We start from the raw sequence: 21,239 nt of genomic DNA, 5'->3' as shown, positions 1-21,239 counted from the left end.
ATATATATAATTTTTTTTTTTACTAATTTAGGGAAAAGGTGCAATATTTATTTATTCTAAATCTTCATTATTAGTTTGCATTAATAATGTAATGTAATCATATAATTTCAATACTTCATATCCTTTGCTACTTAAGAAAAGAAAAAAAAAAAAGGTTTCAGACCACAGTAACAGCATTTGCATTCTAAGTACACAAAGTCTATGTACATACTGGAAGGTGATCTGACAGAATTGCACTTTATTTGTATTTATTTTAAAACAAGTGCCTTAGATCAAATGCCAAAGGTCAAATAATTGAATAAAACGGCCAAGTGAACAGCAGAGCCGCTGCAGTCCTGCAAATTAGATTTGGTCGTATAATGAGACATTTACTGCTCGCAAACCCTTTCAAAGGGAATTCTGTTACTCTTAAACCATTTGCATTATTTAACTCCAGTGTGTGTTTGCAAGATAATAAACAGGGGTCCTGCTTTCAGAGTGACTGAAGATAGTCTGAACTGTGGGCTTGGTTTGTTGTTTAGCTCAGTGGAATAAAAGGATTAACTAATTCCTTTGTTTTTGCAGGGCCTCTAAGAAATAACCCATGGGTGCCACTGCAAAGAGACCATAAACAGGTTTCAAAATGTGTCGAAGCATAGACTTTTGAAAATTAAAGTAAACATATGCCATAAAAAAATAAAATAAAATAATCCCTGAATTAATTGATTTAATATAAAAATGTGCACATTTTATTGCTATGTATTTTAATATATATACTTGTGTTATAAACAGAATATTTAAAGATTGTTCATGGCACATGGTTTTTATTTGCCTTAGGAGGATGTTCTTACATAAACCACTCATGGTTTTCTGGGACATCCTCCTAAGGCGAATAAAAACCAAGTGCCATGAACAATCATTCAGCATCCTCTATGAGATTATATATATATATATATATATAGTGTGTGTGTGTGTGTGTGTGTGTGTGTGGGCGTGTGCATGTGCGTGTGTGTGTATCGATAAATCAGTAGCATATCGGAATCGGCACTGATATAAAAAGGTAAAATTACTAGGGGTGCACAGATCAGCAGACACAGATTTCCATAATAACGCATAAATAGTGTACAGTAGTGCATGTATTCCAATTTACACTACTGAAACAAGGCATTGTGACAGAACTACAATGATTCTTGGTTGTAAATCTCCCTCCCGACCTGTGAGGGCGCTAAGTAGCGAGAACAGAGTTCTTTGGATGGACTGGTCTGACAGTTCTTTCCTAGGGTCAGGAAGTCGGCCAGTCTGGATGAAGGCGAGACTCCGTTGCAAGAACGCATTGACCCGGAAGGGAAACGACGTGGGAGCCACAGATTGGAGAGGCGGTTGCACTCGTTTACCAAAGGGTCATGTGTGACGACATAAAAAGGGACGGAGAATCGTAATCTGTTCCTTCGCTTTGGTTTAAATTTGAGTAGAACCGAGAAGGACAGTGAAAATAATACAGAAACTGAAATCATGAGTGTTGTGTTTTGTTTGTAATTGTCTTGTCTTGTACGTTACTAGACAGCTAACACAGTTCCGGAGCTGTCGCCAAGGGCCAGCAATAAACCGGACAACACTTCTCCATTGTCACAAATATAAACCTGTATCACCCACCACGAGCACTACTGCAGGCACCCAGGACTGGTGACCGTGTTTGTATTATTGTGGGGCGGATATAGTTTGTTATTTGGGACTGTCTGTTCTTGTTATATACCCTGTGCTGTACACATTGGTATGTATTGCCGGGGAATTATTGTTTGGTCGCCAGACCTGGAATCTCCAAAATAAAACATTTCCAAACCGGATTACAATTATCTCTGTCTGCTTCTTTCACACACTGCATCACTCCTGCACCGGCATGTATTTAAACTGTTTTATAATTACAGACATATGATATTGCTCACTGCATTTATTTCTAAAAATGAATACCAATGGATAGTAAAAGATAGTGAAGTTGTAAATCAGCTACTTGACAGTGATTTATGCTGTACAAAAAATTATTATTACAACAGTCACATAAAATAACATTTTGTATTAGTGCTAGGAAACTCTTGTAGTAATTCTTGAAGTTGTCAAACTGCGTAATTGAATTCCTACTTACAGTGTGTATAGATACATTTATGCAATGCTGATTCTCTTTTTTACTATATATACACCGCTTTAAAATGCTGACCAACTTGAATTTAACAAAACAAAATGAGACAAATATCCCATTTCTGCTTTAAAAATGCTGTGTATACACGAAAGCAGATTAACAAAACGTAATGCAAAAAAAAAAATCACAAAACCTACTGAAATTGACAAGCAGCATCGGGAACTGAATTTGATGTGGCAACTGGCTTTTAAATGGCAATTGCATTTTATTTTTTTTAAAGAATGTTGTCACATAACATGTGATGATTCAGTTATGACATTTCTTAAATAAACAAAGTAAAAATTTGTACAATAGCTGACCCTGTTTTGTTTTCCTTCCAAAACTGACAAACTAAACACCACCACACAACAGGCACTGCCTCCCCCATCGATCCTGCGTTCCTAGCAAGATCTCTCAATTTGTTGAAAATAATTGTGAAAGCTTATAATACAAAGTGAAAGCTGTTTAATATCATATCAGTACAACACACCTGTTTTTATTAGGCTATAATATAAAGCCTTCTGTTCTTTATTTTATTGCATACAATAAAATAAAGAACAGCAGTGTGGAGTAGTGGTTAGGGCTCTGGACTCTTGACCAGAGGGTCGTGGGTTCAATCCCCGGTGGGGACACTGCTGCTGTACCCTTGAGCAAGTTACTTTACCTAGATTGCTCCAGTAAAAACCCAACTGTATAAATGGGTAATTGTATGTAAAATTGTATGCGGGCGCTGGATTTATATCTCACACAAGGCGCTATCAATGATCGGTACTGCTCTGCTATGGCTTTATATTGAAGCTGTAACATGTTCACAGTTTAATAATTTAATGTTAAAATATAAGTAACAGAGTTAATTTGCAGAGTCAGTGTGATGCCTTGAAAAAAATGTGCCTAGTCGATAAAGAACCTTGTAGAACACAGGCCTGGTTGTACAGTAGTTCAAAGTAACATTGCAGTTAAAATGGAAGGCTCTTTTATAATGCCTACCACATTACCATTAAAGATTGTACAGTATTTACTTCAAGGTAATGTTGCATTTTACCCCTCTATAATACATTGTACTCTCTGACATAAGCAGCTGTGATTTTAGTGGTCACATATATAAAAGCTCTATATTAAAATCGGTGACATTTCAAAAGGGCGGTAACAGTCAGATTTGTGGGCAGAAACTGGATATTTATTTCAACTTCAAAAATGATTTATTTAATACGGTTCTTTTTCTTAATACTGTTTATAAGTTACTTGAAAAGAATACATTAGATAATAATGTGTTATTTTTAACTTCCAAATGTTCTAAATTTGTCAAATATAGTTGTGTCCATTTTTCTATAAAATGTTGTTCTAAATTCATTGAATATGCATTATATGTGTTGCCATTTCTACAAATAGAACACTTTTCCCCCAAAAGGCATTGTTGGATACAAAGTACTGTTTTTGTGTGTTATGAACTGTTAAGCAACCCAATTAAAACACAAGTTGTGCACAACAGGAGGTTGTTTTTTCACTTGAAATTTTAAGAGAGGTGTGGGGGAGGCACAGTGATGCTGATGTGGATGTGTGGTGGGGTGGGTGTATATTTTTTGCATGCAGGAGGAGCCTTTTCCCTGAATTCCTTTGTCACATCGTCTTGCCTTTCGAGCTGCATGGTCTTCGGCTCAACCCCCCTATTCACAGCTGGATGATTCTTATCACCTTGCCAACAGGCTTATGCGAGGCCTATCATCTATAGCATTTATTTGAATAGGACAAATGGCCTCTTCCCAGCCACCCAACACCCCCCCCCCCAAGCCCTTTGAAGTTGGGAGATGCCAGAAACACATCCTCTGTGTTCTGCTAATGATCCGTCTTGCTGCAGCCATCAGCCATCTGAATGTAAACTGTCATATAACACAGCGGAGGCCGATGCCCCCTCCCCTTCTTGTTTTGCAAGAGGGCACCAACTGGGATGCCATTTGAAATTACTTTATTCACAAATTCAAAAACTAAACAAAAAGCAAAAAACCCAACTTGCTTCTTTTTCCATTGAAATTTCAGTGATTTTTTTGTCCATAGTAAGCTACTGAGTTCGAAAAGAATATGCACAACAAAGTGTGCCATTTCACTGAACATAAAATTAGACCTGCACATTCCATTATATATATATATATATATATATATATATATATATATATATAAAATTTATTTTTTGATTTTTTTTTAAATTTACTTTAAGTAAACAGGAATTAAGGAACCCCATGGTCAAAGGGATATAGTCCACTAAAACCACACAAAGCAGGGACATACACAAGTCCCATTCAAGACCCTTATATATCTAGATAATCGTTTGTCCAATTGATGACATTTGGTAAGGACATTCCTCAGCACCAGAAACAGTATCAGAATCTGTGGATTTTAAATTTACGATTTTACATGGACATACTCTGGAGGCAATAATGATCTATATTTCAAGATATGGGATGCTTCAAAAGAATATTGACATACTGTACTTGCTTTTTCAATGCTCATACTGTGCAAGTTGCCTTGTGGAAATAACTCGGATACATAGAAGCACTATAGAAATGTTAAAAACAAACAGCACAGTAACCATTACAACTTCTCTGTGAAGTCTATTACAAGTCACTTATACCAATTTCTTTGATTGATTGGTAATGATGTAAATCAGAAACATTTTATTAGTGGCAAATCACCTTTTAAACAATAGAACAGATATAATGATGTTTCATGGCATGGGGGTGGGGAAGTACCGTGTACATGAATAAAATGTTTGTATATGTGCATCAGTGTAAGAATTACTGGGTACCTGCACAGCCTGGCGCCCTTGCTGTGCGTCAGCCAGCAGCTGGATGGTAATGGCCTTGGAGTCCTGGACGGCATCATGGAGGTAGATGAAACTGTGCCCCACGTGTCTCCCAACACTGCACTCCCGACAGATAGGCACCGAGCATGTGTCACAAAAGAACCGAAACACCTGGACCAGAAAGAAAAATTCATTGTTTATACTGTACACTTTTTTTTTTTAAATATAAATATACACTTTTGTCCATATTAACAGTGTTAAGTAGAGTGCTGCAACAAGTAGATCAAATTACATATTTTTACATGAACACATGGATGTGCCCGTGTGAAATACATAAATACAGTATAGACGGACTGGCACCTCTTTCTGTCACAAGATACTGATAGAATGTCAGAAAGGTATCACCACAATCCGATAAGCAGTTCTCTATATACAATATGCATAAAAACAATGTTATTACTATATACCCATCACCGGCCTATCAGTTCAATAGGCTTTTACCAAAATATAAATGAAATGCACCAATTTGTACTTGAAACTCTTGTGATATGTTCTCAGTTTAACCAAATGTACAGGTCTTATCTACAACCACCAAGGACAGTTATACAACTGTAATCTTAACAGTGGTTTGTTAAAAGTGGTTCGATGATGTGGGGGTGGGGGTCAGAAACTGTCATTTATAGTCTGTGGCACAATGAGATTGTCACAAAGAACATCATAAACCTTTCAAGGAAACTCATTTCTCCAGTAAAGGTGGTAATAAAGATATAATCTCTGTAGAAATATTTTATGGCTGCAGGAATTCCAGGGTGTTGTTCCTGCTCCATCAGTTGTGAAGGGCCTCAGTAGTTGGTGTTGAATTGCCCTTTGGGATTCAGGAACAATCAATCCATCAATATCCAATGAATGGATTCTCTAGTGAGATACTATGTCCCAATAACATGCCCTTCCCCTTTGCTGGACCATCACCAACCCCCACCCCTGTCCTAGCCTACTGAACATTTCAGAAATTCCTGGGTCAAAATGAACAAAAGAAATTCAAAAGCCATCTGAAACGAGGCATCTGAAACAAAACACATCTCGGGAAGAGCAGGGCTAGTGCAGGTCAGTTATTATCTCACCATGCCAAAGTGTCCTCAGCAAAACTGGTACTGTAACAGGTTTATGCTTTTCAATAAAACAAAGAGCCAGCTATGTACTTCCCTAAGCTCAGGTAAACTAATATCGTAAATAAATAAATAAATAAACAAACAGTGTCAGTGGTCCCCAATAATGCATTTTAGCGTCTTGAACCTATTTTGCATATAAAAGTATTGTAGCTAATTAATGGTCATACTTTAATTCTATACTGTACATGGAATTTAGATTTACTAATGTTTGTTTAGATTAACAATTATTAGGCCCATTGTTTGGTACTAATGTTACAGTAGCCTCACCTTCGCCACCCATTTCATTAATAAAATTCAGTATTTTTATATATATGCCTGGGGTGGTGATAAGGCCCGAGGCATACCCCAGAAGTGGTATATATCATCGGAACCACACGGCCCAAAGTGGTTTATACCGCTTATAACACGGCTACCTGTCATTTGTGGGAAGAAAAATAATTAAAACACATTTAAATTAAGACAAAACCAATGTCACAGAAACCCTAGATTAAATTATTTCCCTGTAACTCACTGAAGCCCATCTATTATATATATATATATATATATAATATATATATATAATTACACACACACACACACACTCATTATATCTATATGTAGACCTACAGCAGGTACACATTTTTTTTTTCAAAAATACAATGGTGGCTCATAAAAATTATTCAATGGGCAAAACTAAATTATTAACATCCAGCAAGGTCTTTGAGAATTCTCCCAATGGTGTTTGGGAATTTTTCCAGAATTTGGTTCACTAAAACTTCACGAAGCCTGTGGACCTTTCATGATCTGCTACATTTGAACAACAAGTGTAAAGGAAATTTGTTAGGAGAGCATCTCACTGGTCATTAGAAGAAATACTGTGAAATACTTTGAAACACCACCCACAACAGCATACAAATCAACATGGCCACAAAGGAGTCCACCCTACTGATGCAAGCCGTTTGTTGTTTGAGTGAAAACAACAAAAAGAGCAAAAGCCCATTTAGTTTAATGAGAGATCCCAAAATACCTCCCCACCCAAGCTCCAATTAACAAAACTAATCAGCTACGTGCCAGATGAAGTCTTAATTACCTCTATTAACTTGGAATATTTCTAGGCCCATCAACCAAAAGCGCTGAAAAGGCATTTAATTACATTATTAACTATATGAACTATTAAACTAGTTGGCAAAAAATGCTTTTCTGTTGACATGCCATGTATTTCCCTGCTAAGTGGATGTATTTTGGTTGCAGAATGTTTTGGAAAACTTTGAAGTGGGGCACCCTGTATTAAAAAAAAAAATAGCAGTAAAAGGCCATCCAAAAAAACGATAGCTTCTTAAGACTCCTAGGTTTAATCAATGCAACATGTTGGGATAGTGTTTAATGATTAATAAAACTGAAACAGCAGCAGCCATGACAGGCCGGTCTCCGAACAGTTATTAAGTGGGTCAAAGGGCCATCTGTAATTGAGGACAAACTGAGTTAAGCATTTTCCTCACTACTGGGGACACAACAAGTCCTACTGCTGGATGCACATTAATTAAGAGATCATACTGATTATTTTAAGAGGAGATGTATTGTGTTGGTATGTTAAACGAGTTTGACAGACAACATAGTAATTACAGTAAGAAGATGTAGATTTTTTCAGTAAGTAATCTTTTTAAGCTTCATGTGATTTTTTTTTATGAAGCATCCATTCTTCCTGGCTCTTGTCTGTGACAGACAAGTGTGGAAACAGGCAACTCAAATAACATTTTTCAAGGCTGGCACACACTCAGAGGTAGGAGAATCAGGTTAGATACTGTGTTAGCATTAAATTACAAATAGAGTAATGGAATTCAAGTTTAAATTAAGGAAAACATGCCATCAAGAAGTGTTTTCCGAATTGTGTGAGGTAGAAAGCAATAAAGTTATTGATCCTTTTTGTACTTTATGTACTTGCTACACGAAAGCATAGTTGTTATTTATCAAGATTTGTAAAATGTTTTGAAATCTTAACATGTACTATATAACAAACAGCGGGTTGCATAACCAGAACATTGGTTACACAACACTAATCTGTGCAGACAGGTATTGAAAAAAAAATTAGAACCACTAATAAGTACACAGTAAAGCAGCAAGAAACTTCATTAATAAAACAGCTATTTCAGCAAAGTTTGAACTTCACTGCTCAAGAAAAGCGGTGAAGTCCACTGACACCTGGGAACAGCTTGTATACCAACACAAATACCTTAACTACTTCGGCTACCTTTGTGAAAAGTTTGAATGCATTAACAATCAAAAATGAAAAGACTGCTACTGCTGCTGTTTTTATAAATATGATAATTTATTTACAATCTTGAGCTGTCAGATGAAACTACAGTTCTTGGAGATGATGCAAGGCTTTATCTCTTTGCTCTCTAGGTATTACACCAGGTGATTTGATCCTAAGAAAATGACACAAACTATCATTGTGTTATTTTGGCACAATCAATAAATATAAAGTTAAAACAGTACAGGTCAGTTTACTGCACTTGGCATACATGCTTGCAAATATTTGCAAATGTGAAAGCCCTTATTAAAAGTAAGCCTTTCTTTTTTATTAAACTGCTGCTGTTCAGTTACCTGAAGTTCTCAAAATGTCTGGCTCGACATACATTTTTGGTCTCTTGTAATCTCCACTATAAAAAATTAAATAATTGCACCATATAACAAGAATGAACATAAGAAAGTTTACAAACGAGAGGAGGCCATTCGGCCCATCTTGCTCGTAATTTCCATCAAACCTAGGACACCGTGCAGCTGTGCTTTTAACAGGTGAGTCACAAGATTGATTTAGCTTGATGGACGGTTACTGCTCTTATTGATTCACTATAAAGCAATTTCAAACCGTGTGAATTTTGTATATGAAAAAGCTGGTGAGATTCAATGGATATCTGTATGTACTAAAGGGAAGGATTGGTTAATATAAAATGTGCAATGGCTACAGACTGAGAACCAATAAACAATTCACTTCAAATGATCTGAATTGGAAAACTGCAGAGTATTTTTGTCTGAAAGATTAAGTAATTCTAGGAAAGCTATCCAAGAATAATTGGTTCTTAGAACTGTTAATCATATAACTATAACCTCATTGTCACGTTGTACATTTTGTGACAAATATGCTTGTGTATTGAAATGTCATTGGTTAATTAAGTCATAAGAACAGACAGTAAAGTCAGCTGGTTGGCATAACTCATGACTTCAATACTAAATGTAGATGAAATGAGCCTGCAGTAAAATAGAGATACACTGTCACTGCACAATAAACACAATGTACTGCAATAAACAACAGAAAAAAACAGGAAACCATTTCACCTTTTTAGAAGAATGTTGTTTTTTTTCTAATTTAGATTTGAATATTCTTCAACAAGCACCTTTCCAACCCCCATTTAATTTAGCAAGGTTATACATAAAGTGGTCCTCAGTTTGTAGAGGGCATTTTTAATACATAAATGAAAGGAGCTCCCTCAGCATGTTACTTTCAGTTTCAGGATTCTTCGAGCAACAACAATATTACAGACATGTGTTTTCTGAAATCTTAACATTTTAGTCACAGTTCCACATACAGATTTAAAAAGAAAACAAACAAACAAACAAACACACACACACACACACAGTCTCTGATGGCCTGCCAATATTTCAAACTATAGTCGGTGCAGAGAGCGTGGGATGTGTTTGAATGTGTGCCGGCAGAGGCTTTCCTCTATCTGCTCAGGGACGTTCTCTTATGACTCATATTCAATACAATGTAGTTTGGATGAATGTTAGATAATAATACTACTACTACTAATAATAATACTAATAATATGACGCAATACAGTAGAATAGTGGGTTAACCCATTGTTGTTTATTAGCTGCTACAGCAAGAGAACAAAAAACAAAAGTAGTACTCGGCTCTGGACATTTAACTGCATGGGTCGGGCCTTACCAGATGATAAAGCCCTCTTCTTCGGGTTTTATTGCTTAATTCAGACATTGCTTTAAAACAACTAACAAAAACATAAAACTTATTGTAAAAAGATGAATACCTTTACAACAAATACATTTTACTGGGGTGTACAATAAATGTAAAACACAAACGTTCACTTATAAAATCTAAAAGTACCGTACATGTTAATATGGTAATGTGGCAATTTTTTCATTTTTTATGTCCTGCCCATATAAAAGCAGCAGTATGCACTTTTAAAATATTGAACAATGCTGAACCGCTGAGAAAATGTCCATAGAGAATATTAAGCCTTAATTTATCTTAACACAATAAACTCCAATAGCCACTGGTCTGCAACTACACTGGAGCATTCAAAACCTCTACTGAGTAACACAAGTCTGTGGAAAATGTTATCACTAAATTTGAGGTATTATCCCACTCCTAACTTGGAGGATTTTTCTTTCTCTTAATTATTTGAACATTTTACGTTTACAAAAGGTAGAGCATTTCTGCTTTTTAAATGGCAGTCAAGAAAAAAATGAAGGTCAGATGAAGTTCTTTGTTAAGAAGCCCAAGAAACCAAAGCCCTTATAAGGACCTTTTTTGCCAAGCTGTGTCATCAAGTCTACAGACATTACTGCATGCCGTAAAAACAAAACAAAAAAAAAACTAAGGTCCAGTGTTTTCAAACAAACCATAAAACAGACCCTTTCAATGTTATTATTTTAATGGCAGAGAGAGAAAGAAAGAAGACATGACCAAACTGCCAGATGTGGTTAAAAAAGTCTCTGAAATGGTGGAAGGTTATGGGTTTGGCCCCCCCTAAATGGTTGTTTACTCAACCTAGTGACAAAAAATCTAAATGAATGAATTCTAAGAGGAAGGAGATGGCCTGTCTGGTGGATAGTTTAATCCTCAATGCTACAAACAAAATAGTGATGTGGACCTTAGTTAGTGTCTGTCTGCTTACGCTTTGAGAAAGGGCCAGCATTATAAACACCAGCTGAGACTCTAAAAACCATAATTAGTGTCAATGGTATATTTCAGTTTTGATAAAATTTCCATGTACTGGGTAGGGTTTGAAAGTAAAAAGGGAAGTCAGATCCCATTTATACTCTGCTGCTCGCCTTGTCTTTTCCCTTCCTCGTTTCTCCCACGCTACACCACTGCTCCGCTCTCTGCACTGGCTCCCTATTGCTGCTTGCATCCAATTCAAAACTCTTGTACTCGCCTATTGCTGTCTTGACTTTCTGCTCCCTCCTATCTCCCCCTACACCCCCTCTCGCCCCCTCCGCTCCTCCACCACCGGCAGATTAGCTGTACCCCCCCTCCGCTCCAGAGCCTACTCTTTCTCCATCCTTGCCCCTCAGTGGTGGAACGACCTACCCACAGATATCAGGACTGCTCATTCCTTGACCACCTTCCAGCGCCTCCTCAAGACACACCTGTTCAGACAGCATCTGTAAACCTTACAACTCACGACTATACTGGACTATATGGCACCCAATTGTGGCAGTACTTGCATCAGCTTGTACTTGCACTGAACTGCTCCACACCTTGCCGCATCCTACTAATGCTCTTAATTATAACTACTTCCTGCATCTTGTATTTGACTTTACTCTTATAGGTATCCGTATTTATGTTTTTTGTAATTGCTCTTATTTTAAATCATTCTCATCCATTCATCGTACTTACTATGTGCTCATACTGGACTTTACTTGTATAAGCAAATAGTTTTCATAGAAGTTAACTGCTCTTAGTCAAACCTGCTCTTATGTGTAATTATTATTATTATTATTATTATTATTATTATTTTATTTCTTAGCAGACGCCCTTATCCAGGGCGACTTACAATTGTTACAAGATATCACATTATACATTATTTCACATTATACAGATATCACATTATTTTACATACAATTACCCATTTATACAGTTGGGTTTTTACTGGAGCAATCTAGGTAAAGTACCTTGCTCAAGGGTACAACAGCAGTGTCCCCCACTGGGGATTGAACCCACAACCCTCTGGTCATGAGTCCAGAGCCCTAACCACTACTCCACACTGCTGCTGTAATTATTTACTGTATTCTCTATTTTTGGCTCTTATTTGAATTTGATCTTTTGCTACTGATTTTATTGTACAACTGCTCTGTTGTAATGTGATATTCTGAAATGTGATATTTTGTAATGCGATACTTTGTACTGTGATATTTTGAAACAACTGTAAGGCACCCTGGATAAGGGCGTCTGCTAATAAATAAATAATAATAATAATAATACAGGATCCTCTGCTTAATTTCCAGTGCTCCTGATAGCTTGAAATGGGTATAAGCATCTATTTACACAGACAAGTCTGTATGAAGTCAAAGTCATTCCCTGCATCACCACCGGTTTCCATTTATACAACATGTTTAAACATATTTAGATCCTGTTTTTAGCTGCTTATTTAGAAGGGATCAAGCTTATTTAAAGTCTAAGTTCCAGAGAGGGTCTGTAGTAAGCAGAAATGTAACAGCTGAAACAGGATCATGTTCAGAAGCTGTGGGAGGCTTTCACTGCTTTGATAGAAAACATCCTTTACAGGTCTTCAACTCCAACTTTGTTTACCAGCAAATCATGTAAATTAGGTTCTGGGCCACTACTGTTACACCTACTTCATTAAAATGTGCATATATATTGCACTTTCACAGCTTTCACACATGTTGCAGAGTGCACTCTGTGCACAGGATATTTTCACAAAGCAATTTTACTCAAAATTGTTGTTAGGGCAAATGGTAAAAACACCAATTACAATTCGATTACAATTGTTTGGTAACTTTACTGGGTGCATTTATGCTATCTAAAAATGGCTATAGATATACTGTAGTTTCTAAGAATTCTAAACCCTTCTTCATTTAAATAATGTATTGTTGTATTTGCAATCTAACCATTCTGCATTTTTTATATTAGATATTGTATTTTGGCATTGTGGTAAATGTCTGGAATTCAAGTAATGGGTCATTTGTTATTTGTGGATTTTAGTCAGCTCTTCTGAATCTACAACAAATCAGGATGAAAATGTTTGTGGTTATTTAATCCAAATTTGTTCTCAGCATGCAAAACCTTTGCCACAGTTAGTATCAGCAGCCTGCCATGCAAACAGCTGAACACCACATGATCTAGCCCTGTTAAACAAAAAGGTACATTTGTAGGTACTTTTAGCACTAACCTCAGTTTTTGTAATTCTTTTTTCAGAGACATGCTGACAGGGCTTTGATTAAATGCCTAACAGCTTTCACACACAATTTGGAAAGTTGTGTAGGTGTGGACACTGTACTGCTGAGACAATTTTTTGTTTAATGCATCCGTCAGAAATTACACAATTGGTAGAAATGAGAAATATTTTTCACAACGAGTTTTGCATTGCAGCGATTTATCACTTTGCCAGAATTTGTGAGAGTTTTTAAATTAGCAAGAGGAAAAATACCTCTGTCTCTGCGGGATTTATATATTTACATAATATTATATATGAGGTCGGCACAGGTAGAAAATCCGGAACCGGGTACCCAGATCTTTTTTGGGTAATGATTAAAAAAAAAAAATCATATATTAATATTTTTTATGTGCATGATACATATTTAAATACTATATATTACACATACATTTAGACTTGTGTAACCTTTCATTCAGTACGGGAAACATCTAAATAATAATTATTATAATAATAATACCTCCATTGATCATTTCTTATAAACACGCCGATGTATCTGAATTTTGTTCATCGCGGTTTTCTTTTGAAACCTCTCCAATCACATGAAAATAATTTGTTATTTTCCTCATCTTGCTTTGATAAGTTTTCAAACTGTCTGGAAACGAGTAGCCATCGCACTGATAAATGGGATTTGTAGTTTTTAATCTGAGATTAACAGAGACCAGTGGACACCAATAAACTACATTAAACTATACAATAACACCAAATTAGTCGCACTGTAGAGCTCTGTTGTTAGGTTTCCAATTTGGTTCCCGAGAAGAATAATCGCCGCAGTTATTATTATTATTGAGGTGTACTTGCCGCTCGCGGTGTTATTGTTTTCTGTAAAACACGCAGCCAGAGACATTAAGCGTGGTTAACCTTTCCATTAACTCATTGTTAGATCCTCAATTAAGTGTGTTGAGTAAAGGCTTATCTTTTGTTCCATCTACCTCATGTCATGATTTTGAAACAATTATAGATTCTCAAGATAAATAACAATGAAGATGGTGTGTGAAAAATGGCGTTTCACCCCCGAGTCTAACACTGGTTATAATTCTTTTTTCTGGTATGTGGTCGCATTTTTCAAACAATAGTGCAAAACAACTACTTGCCGACATGCTGCAGTCGTGCTGCTCAGACCCCAACATTTTATATGAACTGAAGACTTTGTTTGCTACGTGGCTTCTGGAAAAATCGCAAAACACCAGTGAAATCGTGGCAGCGCACAGTTTTTCAGATTGACAGCGAAAAGTTTAGCCCATTATCAGCAAAAAATATTTAGGTTCGAGTGGAAAAAATAGAGTCAGTCAAGTAATATGAACCATATTTTTTTATTTGGCCTAAGTACTTTTAAAACACTCTCACGTTCACAACACTCGACTATAAGTTCAAAGCATTCATATTGCTTTTTGTATACTTGTATTTTGTTCCCTAGTAATACACCAAATTGTAACTGAGCTGAGCTGCCACCTCCAAATACAATTGAAATGAATATACTGTATATTGCCAACACCCAAACCATTTTTTTAAAATTGTATTTTCATTCAAAAATTCTAAAACTGAACACTAAATTACAAGTCTTAGATAAAATTGTCAAACGTGTTAACTTCCATCTGCACTATTGATTAATCAAACTAGTTTTTCATTCAGTTATGCTATTTGTATTGTGCCAAAACCTCTCTCAGCTAAAGCTAACTTAATTAAGCCAGATAAGAATTATGGTTTGTATCTTGAAAAAAATGTGATCATTATATTTACTAATAGAAACTGTAGATATATTAACGTATATCAAAATACAAATAGTTGAAATATGTTCTCCACAAAAAATGTAGGTACTGTATATAAAATAAAGATTTACTCAATAGCATAACATTAACATATCAATGTACTCATTTACGTAATTTCCATTTTCAAAAAACAAACATTATTAAATGTATTAATTTGTATTAGTTTCCAAACAATGCAACAAAAAAATGAAAATAGAAATGACAAATGACCAACAAGAACTATTTACAAAAGAAACAGAACTAGAGACAAGTTAGAAGGGACCAGCCATATAAAATATGAGATATCTACCAAAAGACAGTTACATGAAATGCCAAGCTCTGTAAAGAAAACAGGCAAGTTATGTAAAGATGTATGAATAGGTAAATAACATTAAAAGTTAAGCAAGACACAATTGGGGAAAACTTGGCCCCTCCTACTTTATTCATGTTTCTATTAATTCCTGTTGCAATGAAAACGGAGGGGACAAGTTTGGCAATATGGGGGTATAGTCTTTCCAAAGCTGTCAGAGATTTCTACCATACACAGGCAGATTACATTGCCAGAGACCTTTCCAAATACTTTCTGCATATATATGCCTTCACAGCAAACCGTGGAATTTAAAGATTATACTAGTTTGTAATCTATATAAAACATACAAATACTAAACATAAAGGATAACTTGAAAACAATTAGGGCTGCATTAGAAGGTTCAAAGGTTCGTTTGCTAGCCAGGAATTCGAAGGTAGTTTTAAACCTTCGAAGGTTTGTCAGACTCCATTCACACACAGGAAGTTTTTGTTGTTGTTGTTGTTTTTTTTTCTATTAACAGAAATCGTTTGACCAGGTCCGACATTACCATTTTTTCTTTCCAGTCCTATATACTGTTCTATATAATGTATTTTTAAACTACATATGAATGTTTTATTCCATTTATATGGATTACTTGTAAAATAATATGATTTTCAATCAATTATAAACAAGTAGCTATGGTGACGTCACCAGTAAATTATGCTCATAAGAAAGTTTACAAACGAGAGGAGGCCATTCAGCCCATCTTGCTTGTTTGGTTGTTAGTAGCTTATTGATCCCAAACCTCAAAATGGAGCGAGGTAACCAGTGGTGTACCACAGGGATCAGTATTAGGTCCTCTGCTATTCCTAATCTACATTAATGATTTAGATTCTGGTATAGTAAGCAAACTTGTTAAATTTGCAGATGACACAAAAATAGGAGGAGTGGCAAACACTGTTGCAGCAGCAAAGGTCATTCAAAATGATCTAGACAGCATTCAGAACTGGGCAGACACATGGCAAATGACATTTAATAGAGAAAAGTGTAAAGTATTGCATGCAGGCAATAAAAATGTGCATTATAAATATCATATGGGAGATACTGAAATTGAAGACGGGAACTATGAAAAAGACCTAGGAGTTTATGTTGACTCAGAAATGTCTTCATCTACACAATGTGGGGAAGCTATAAAAAAGGCCAACAAGATGCTTGGATATATTGTGAGAAGTGTTGAATTTAAATCAAGGGAAGTAATGTTAAAACTGCTCTAGAACGAGTGCAAAGAAGAGCAACCAGAATTATCCCAGGTTTAAAAGGCATGTCGTATGCAGACAGGCTAAAATAATTGAATCTATTCATACTTGAACAAAGAAGATCTGATTCAAACATTCAAAATCCTAAAAGGTATAGACAGACAATGTCAACCCAGGGGACTTTTTTGACCTGAAAAAAGAAACAAGGACCAGGGGTCACAAATGGAGATTAGATAAAGGGGCATTCAGAACAGAAGATAGGAGGCACTTTTTTACACAGAGAATTGTGAGGGTCTGGAACCAACTCCCCAATCTCATCCGGCCCAGGGGATTTGTTTATTTTAAGAGCTCCTAGTCCCTTTAACAATTCTGCCTTTGTTATGCTAAAGTTATTTAAAACTGGATAGGAACAGGTCGACATGTGGGGCATGTTGTCTGTGTCCTCATAAAAAACCTGTGAAAAGTGTCCTCATTTGTAAAAACCTGTGAAAAGTAATCATTTAATATATTTGCTATTTTTTTTTCTTCGTCTATGATTTTTCCATTTGTGTCTCTTAAGACATTTGACCTCCTCTTTGAATCTTTTTATTATAACAGCAATTCTCTTGCTGTTATAATATTGGAAAAACATTTTGGAATTGGTTTTAGCCCAGTATTACAAACCATTGATTCATTTAAAAAAAAAAAAACACACACACATGGTATTGAAATAATATTTCATAAAGGTTCAGAGAGTATCCATCATGCATTTATTTATTTATTATACATACCCCTTCAACGTAGCGCTGAAGCAGTACCTCCAAAAAATAGCATCTGCTACGGCCAAATTGTAGCCTTTGACATCTCTGCATTATGATTAGGGGTAATAATCATAAAAAATGTGCACATCCTTAACATACTGCACAGTAGCAATCCAGAGTGTTCAGTTATTCTGCTAGTATCAATAATTCATGTATCAATATTGTTAACTAAAGGACTGACATAACTATACAATTATGGGTAATATGAAATATTTTAAGTATTAATCTATGTTAAACATAAGGGTTTTTATAAACCATTCCGTGTTGCCAAGACGCTGATTCTCCGCGGACATCTGCTGTCCCTCCGGTCTGTCTGAGTTGGTGTTGTCGGAGTCTCTCTCTGAGTTTGAACCTTCTGATTCGGAGGCATACGGCTCGAATTGATACGGGAGACAATCCCTGTTTTCTCTCTCTACATCAGATCCATCACTACATAATTCACATTCATAAGAGGTGTCTGAAACTTATAAAATTAAGCTACTCTCACTTTCACTGTCGCTGTCATCCATACTGGCAGATGCATGGAGCCTGAGGTCACAGTCTCCTGGCCCCACACCAGGAAATGGAGATCGCCCTCTGTGTATTTCCCGGTATTATTTGATTCATTGTAGCGCGATTAAACATAATTTGGTAAAATTAATGCGATTATATGTTCAAGTGAGACCTGTTAATATTATTTTGTATGTTTATGGTAACAGTCGTTCCATGTCAAAGGCTCTTACGACTTTAAACAACAACAAAAAAAAACACTCTTCCTGTCTGCTGGTGGCAGAGTAGTCCCATTATTTCCCATTCCCGGAAGCTTAAATCCCGTTCTTGCCTGTCCTGAGAGGTTTACTTATTTATTTTTTATTTACCGGTCACTGACCGTTCCCGTGAGCTTCAGTCCTGTACCATCCCGTTTAACACCATTTTTTTCCCGTAATGCAGGAATCCCGTGGATCCCACGGGAGTCCCGCCTTCATGTTACTCTCTACTGGGCACACTTTAAGTAAATACACTTACAAAGAATTGTAGACCTACTCCAATTCATTCAACATGCTCTCTACAGAAAAGTAATAAAAAAAATGTCAGTCCACATATTTCTCCATACACCCCCTCTCGCCATCTCCACTCCTCCACCTCCGGCAGATTAGCTGTACCCCCCCCCCCCCCTCCCCCCTCCGCTCCCCTGCTTCCACAGCCCACTCCTTCTCCACCCTTGCCACTCAGTGGTGGAACGACCTACCCACAGATATCAGGACTGCTCAGTCCCTGACCACCTTCTGGCGCCTCCTCAAGACACACCTGTTCAGACAGCATCTGTAAACCTCACAACTCTCGACTATACTGGACTATGTCACCCAGTAGTCCTAGTACTTGCATCATCTTGTACTTGCACTGAACTGCCCGATATTTTGCAGCATTCTACTACTGATCTTAATTATAACTATTTTCTGTATCTTGTACTTGGTTTTACTCAAAGGTATCTGCAGTCACATTTTTTGTAATTGGTCTTATTTGAAATTGGTCTTATTTTGCTCATTTGTATTTGATCTTACTATCTACTGATTTTATTGTACTTTAAGTGCTCTTATCTGCAATGTGATATTTTATAACTGCACGTCGCCCTGGATAAGGGTGTCTGCTAAGAAATAAATAATATGTGAACCAAGCGTAAAGGGTTAATTAAACTGGCCACATGCTCACCTTTAGCACTGATGACAGCAGTTCTTTCCAGCTCTTTACCTACTGCAATACAATTTCTCCATTGCTGAAAAGCAATAGGAAAAGGGGTTGGCTCAAAAATCAATAATTCCTAGAAAAGCCAAAGGATTATGAGAAAGCAGAATTAAATTTGGTTAAGCACGTGGGTCACAATGAAACTCATTCTGGTCCATTCAAGAACAACTAACAGGTCTATAGAGGACAATCGCAAATGTTTGAGTATAAAATTAAACTGTGGAGCTGTAAGTAAAGCATATAGTGTTATATTATTTCCCCTTTACACATGGTGTAAAACTAACAGTCTATTTACCATCATACGTTTTCAGGTGTTTTTGTAAGGAATTTCTAAAAAATTCAATTAACATTTTAGCAGAGTCCAAATAAATGCCACCTTAAACAGTTTCCCTGCTGCTAATTGATGTTAGCTTTCTAAAACATGCATATATTTGCATTTAGATTAGTCAACTATATTAAGACCCTAATGAACTAAAGCACAAAATAACTCTACAGACTCAGGTATACTACCCTCACAAATAAGTATTAGTATTGGTATTTAAACAGTGTTATTTCCCATGCTACATAAGGCTAGTGTACAATGAATTGCATCTTATTCCTAAGGAACAGAAAAGTCTAGGCTTAACCAAGCAGTGATCCGATGACCAAATATCTTGGTTGAATAAATATCTTGCTGTGCTTTGCAAAGGGCTTTGTCATTTATTTATTGCAAAGGGTAAAGATAAAGCACTTTTTATGAGTCAAATGTCAGAAATCTAAAATGTTGAATAAATGGTGTCTAAATTATAAGACTATTACTAAACTTACATTCAGAACTGTAAATACAGTAGTCCATCACGTGTCTGACTGCGGTAGGACCAGAGTAAGGGGGGATATGTAGAAAGTTGGATAAATGAATCCTGTTTTAAATACCATTCTACACAGCTGTAACAATTACTATATTTCATACAATTATTGTTTTGAGATTCAGCTTTTATTAGGGAGCTCCCCTAAATCCCTTGTTTAGAAAGGTAGGGTATTAATGCTTGTGACAGAGTAGCCGTCTGCCATGTGGGTGCGTGCATTCGCTGCTGAGTGACAGACAGGAGATCTATATGGCGGTTGAAGTTGATACGCCCCACAGGCAAACAGGATTTATTTACATATCAACATATTGAACAGCTCACGTGACACTACCAGCAAAGTTTTGTGGGATCTACAATCTCTGAACTAATCTTCTTTGTTCAATAATAAACTAAACTCCGGCTACTAGCCCGGCAGTCGGCGGTTTCGACTTGCTTATTCACTCTTTGGTATCCAACCCTGGTTGTGATGTAGTCTCTCTCTGTATCTCGTCAGCAAATTTCAGCTTCTTTAGACCAATGTATGCGACGGATGGATACACGACAGATAGCAAGAATCCTACAGGAAGTATCTGTTGTAAAAGTCTGGTTTCACAAGTAGGCTACCTTTACTTAGGAAAGGAAAAATATGAAATAAAAAAAACGCTTCCTTGCTCAAATTTTACAACATAATGTGTATACGCTTTGTTATATCTATTGGCATTACATCACCAGGAGACAGCCTAGATGAACACAAGTCACACTGCAATGCAATGGGGGGGGGGAGAGGGGGGGTCCATCATGCTTATATCAGATTAGCAATATGTTTCTACAATATTAAACAATGCACAGGCTGTGTTTCAACATCCCTGCTTAGAATGCAGTTTATACTTATAACAATAAATTATTTGACCTATAAAACCATTAACTGGCTTGGGAAAACTGTTTAGTCTTCACTTTAGTGATTCATAACCTAGGAGGATTTCAAAAATGTGGACCCCATTAACTCATTCTTTTGTCTGAAACATAACCCAGTGCAGCAGTGGCACCTCAGCAGTAGTGTGAGTGCAAGGTCACAAGACAGACTACACCCATAATTTGAACAACGGTACTCCCTACGAAACACAATGGACCTGTCCTGTACGCTCAGCCTCTATCTACTCTTGTGTGTAACCCCTCTCCCAAGGGATATCAATAATAATAATAATAATAATAATAATAATAATAATAATAATAATAATAATAATAATAATAATAAGCAAATAACCTCAGTTATATCTATTCCACCATCCAATTAGCCAGACAAC

The 21,239-nt window shown here is 36.4% G+C and overlaps 1 protein-coding gene across 1 annotated transcript in view; it reads right to left on the bottom strand.

Moving 5' to 3' along the window:
- Positions 1–21,239, bottom strand: part of trim71 (tripartite motif containing 71, E3 ubiquitin protein ligase) — a 30,990-nt gene that overhangs the window by 6,231 nt on the left and 3,520 nt on the right. Inside the window, exon 2 of the mRNA XM_033999406.3 lies at positions 4,953–5,120. Coding sequence (XP_033855297.1) covers positions 4,953–5,120 — 168 coding nt within the window. The remainder of the gene's footprint in view (positions 1–4,952; positions 5,121–21,239) is intronic.

The sequence above is a fragment of the Acipenser ruthenus genome, chromosome 4 (assembly GCF_902713425.1).
Source record: "Acipenser ruthenus chromosome 4, fAciRut3.2 maternal haplotype, whole genome shotgun sequence".
NCBI lineage: Eukaryota > Metazoa > Chordata > Actinopteri > Acipenseriformes > Acipenseridae > Acipenser > Acipenser ruthenus.
This window is presented reverse-complemented; position numbering and strand designations above follow the sequence as displayed.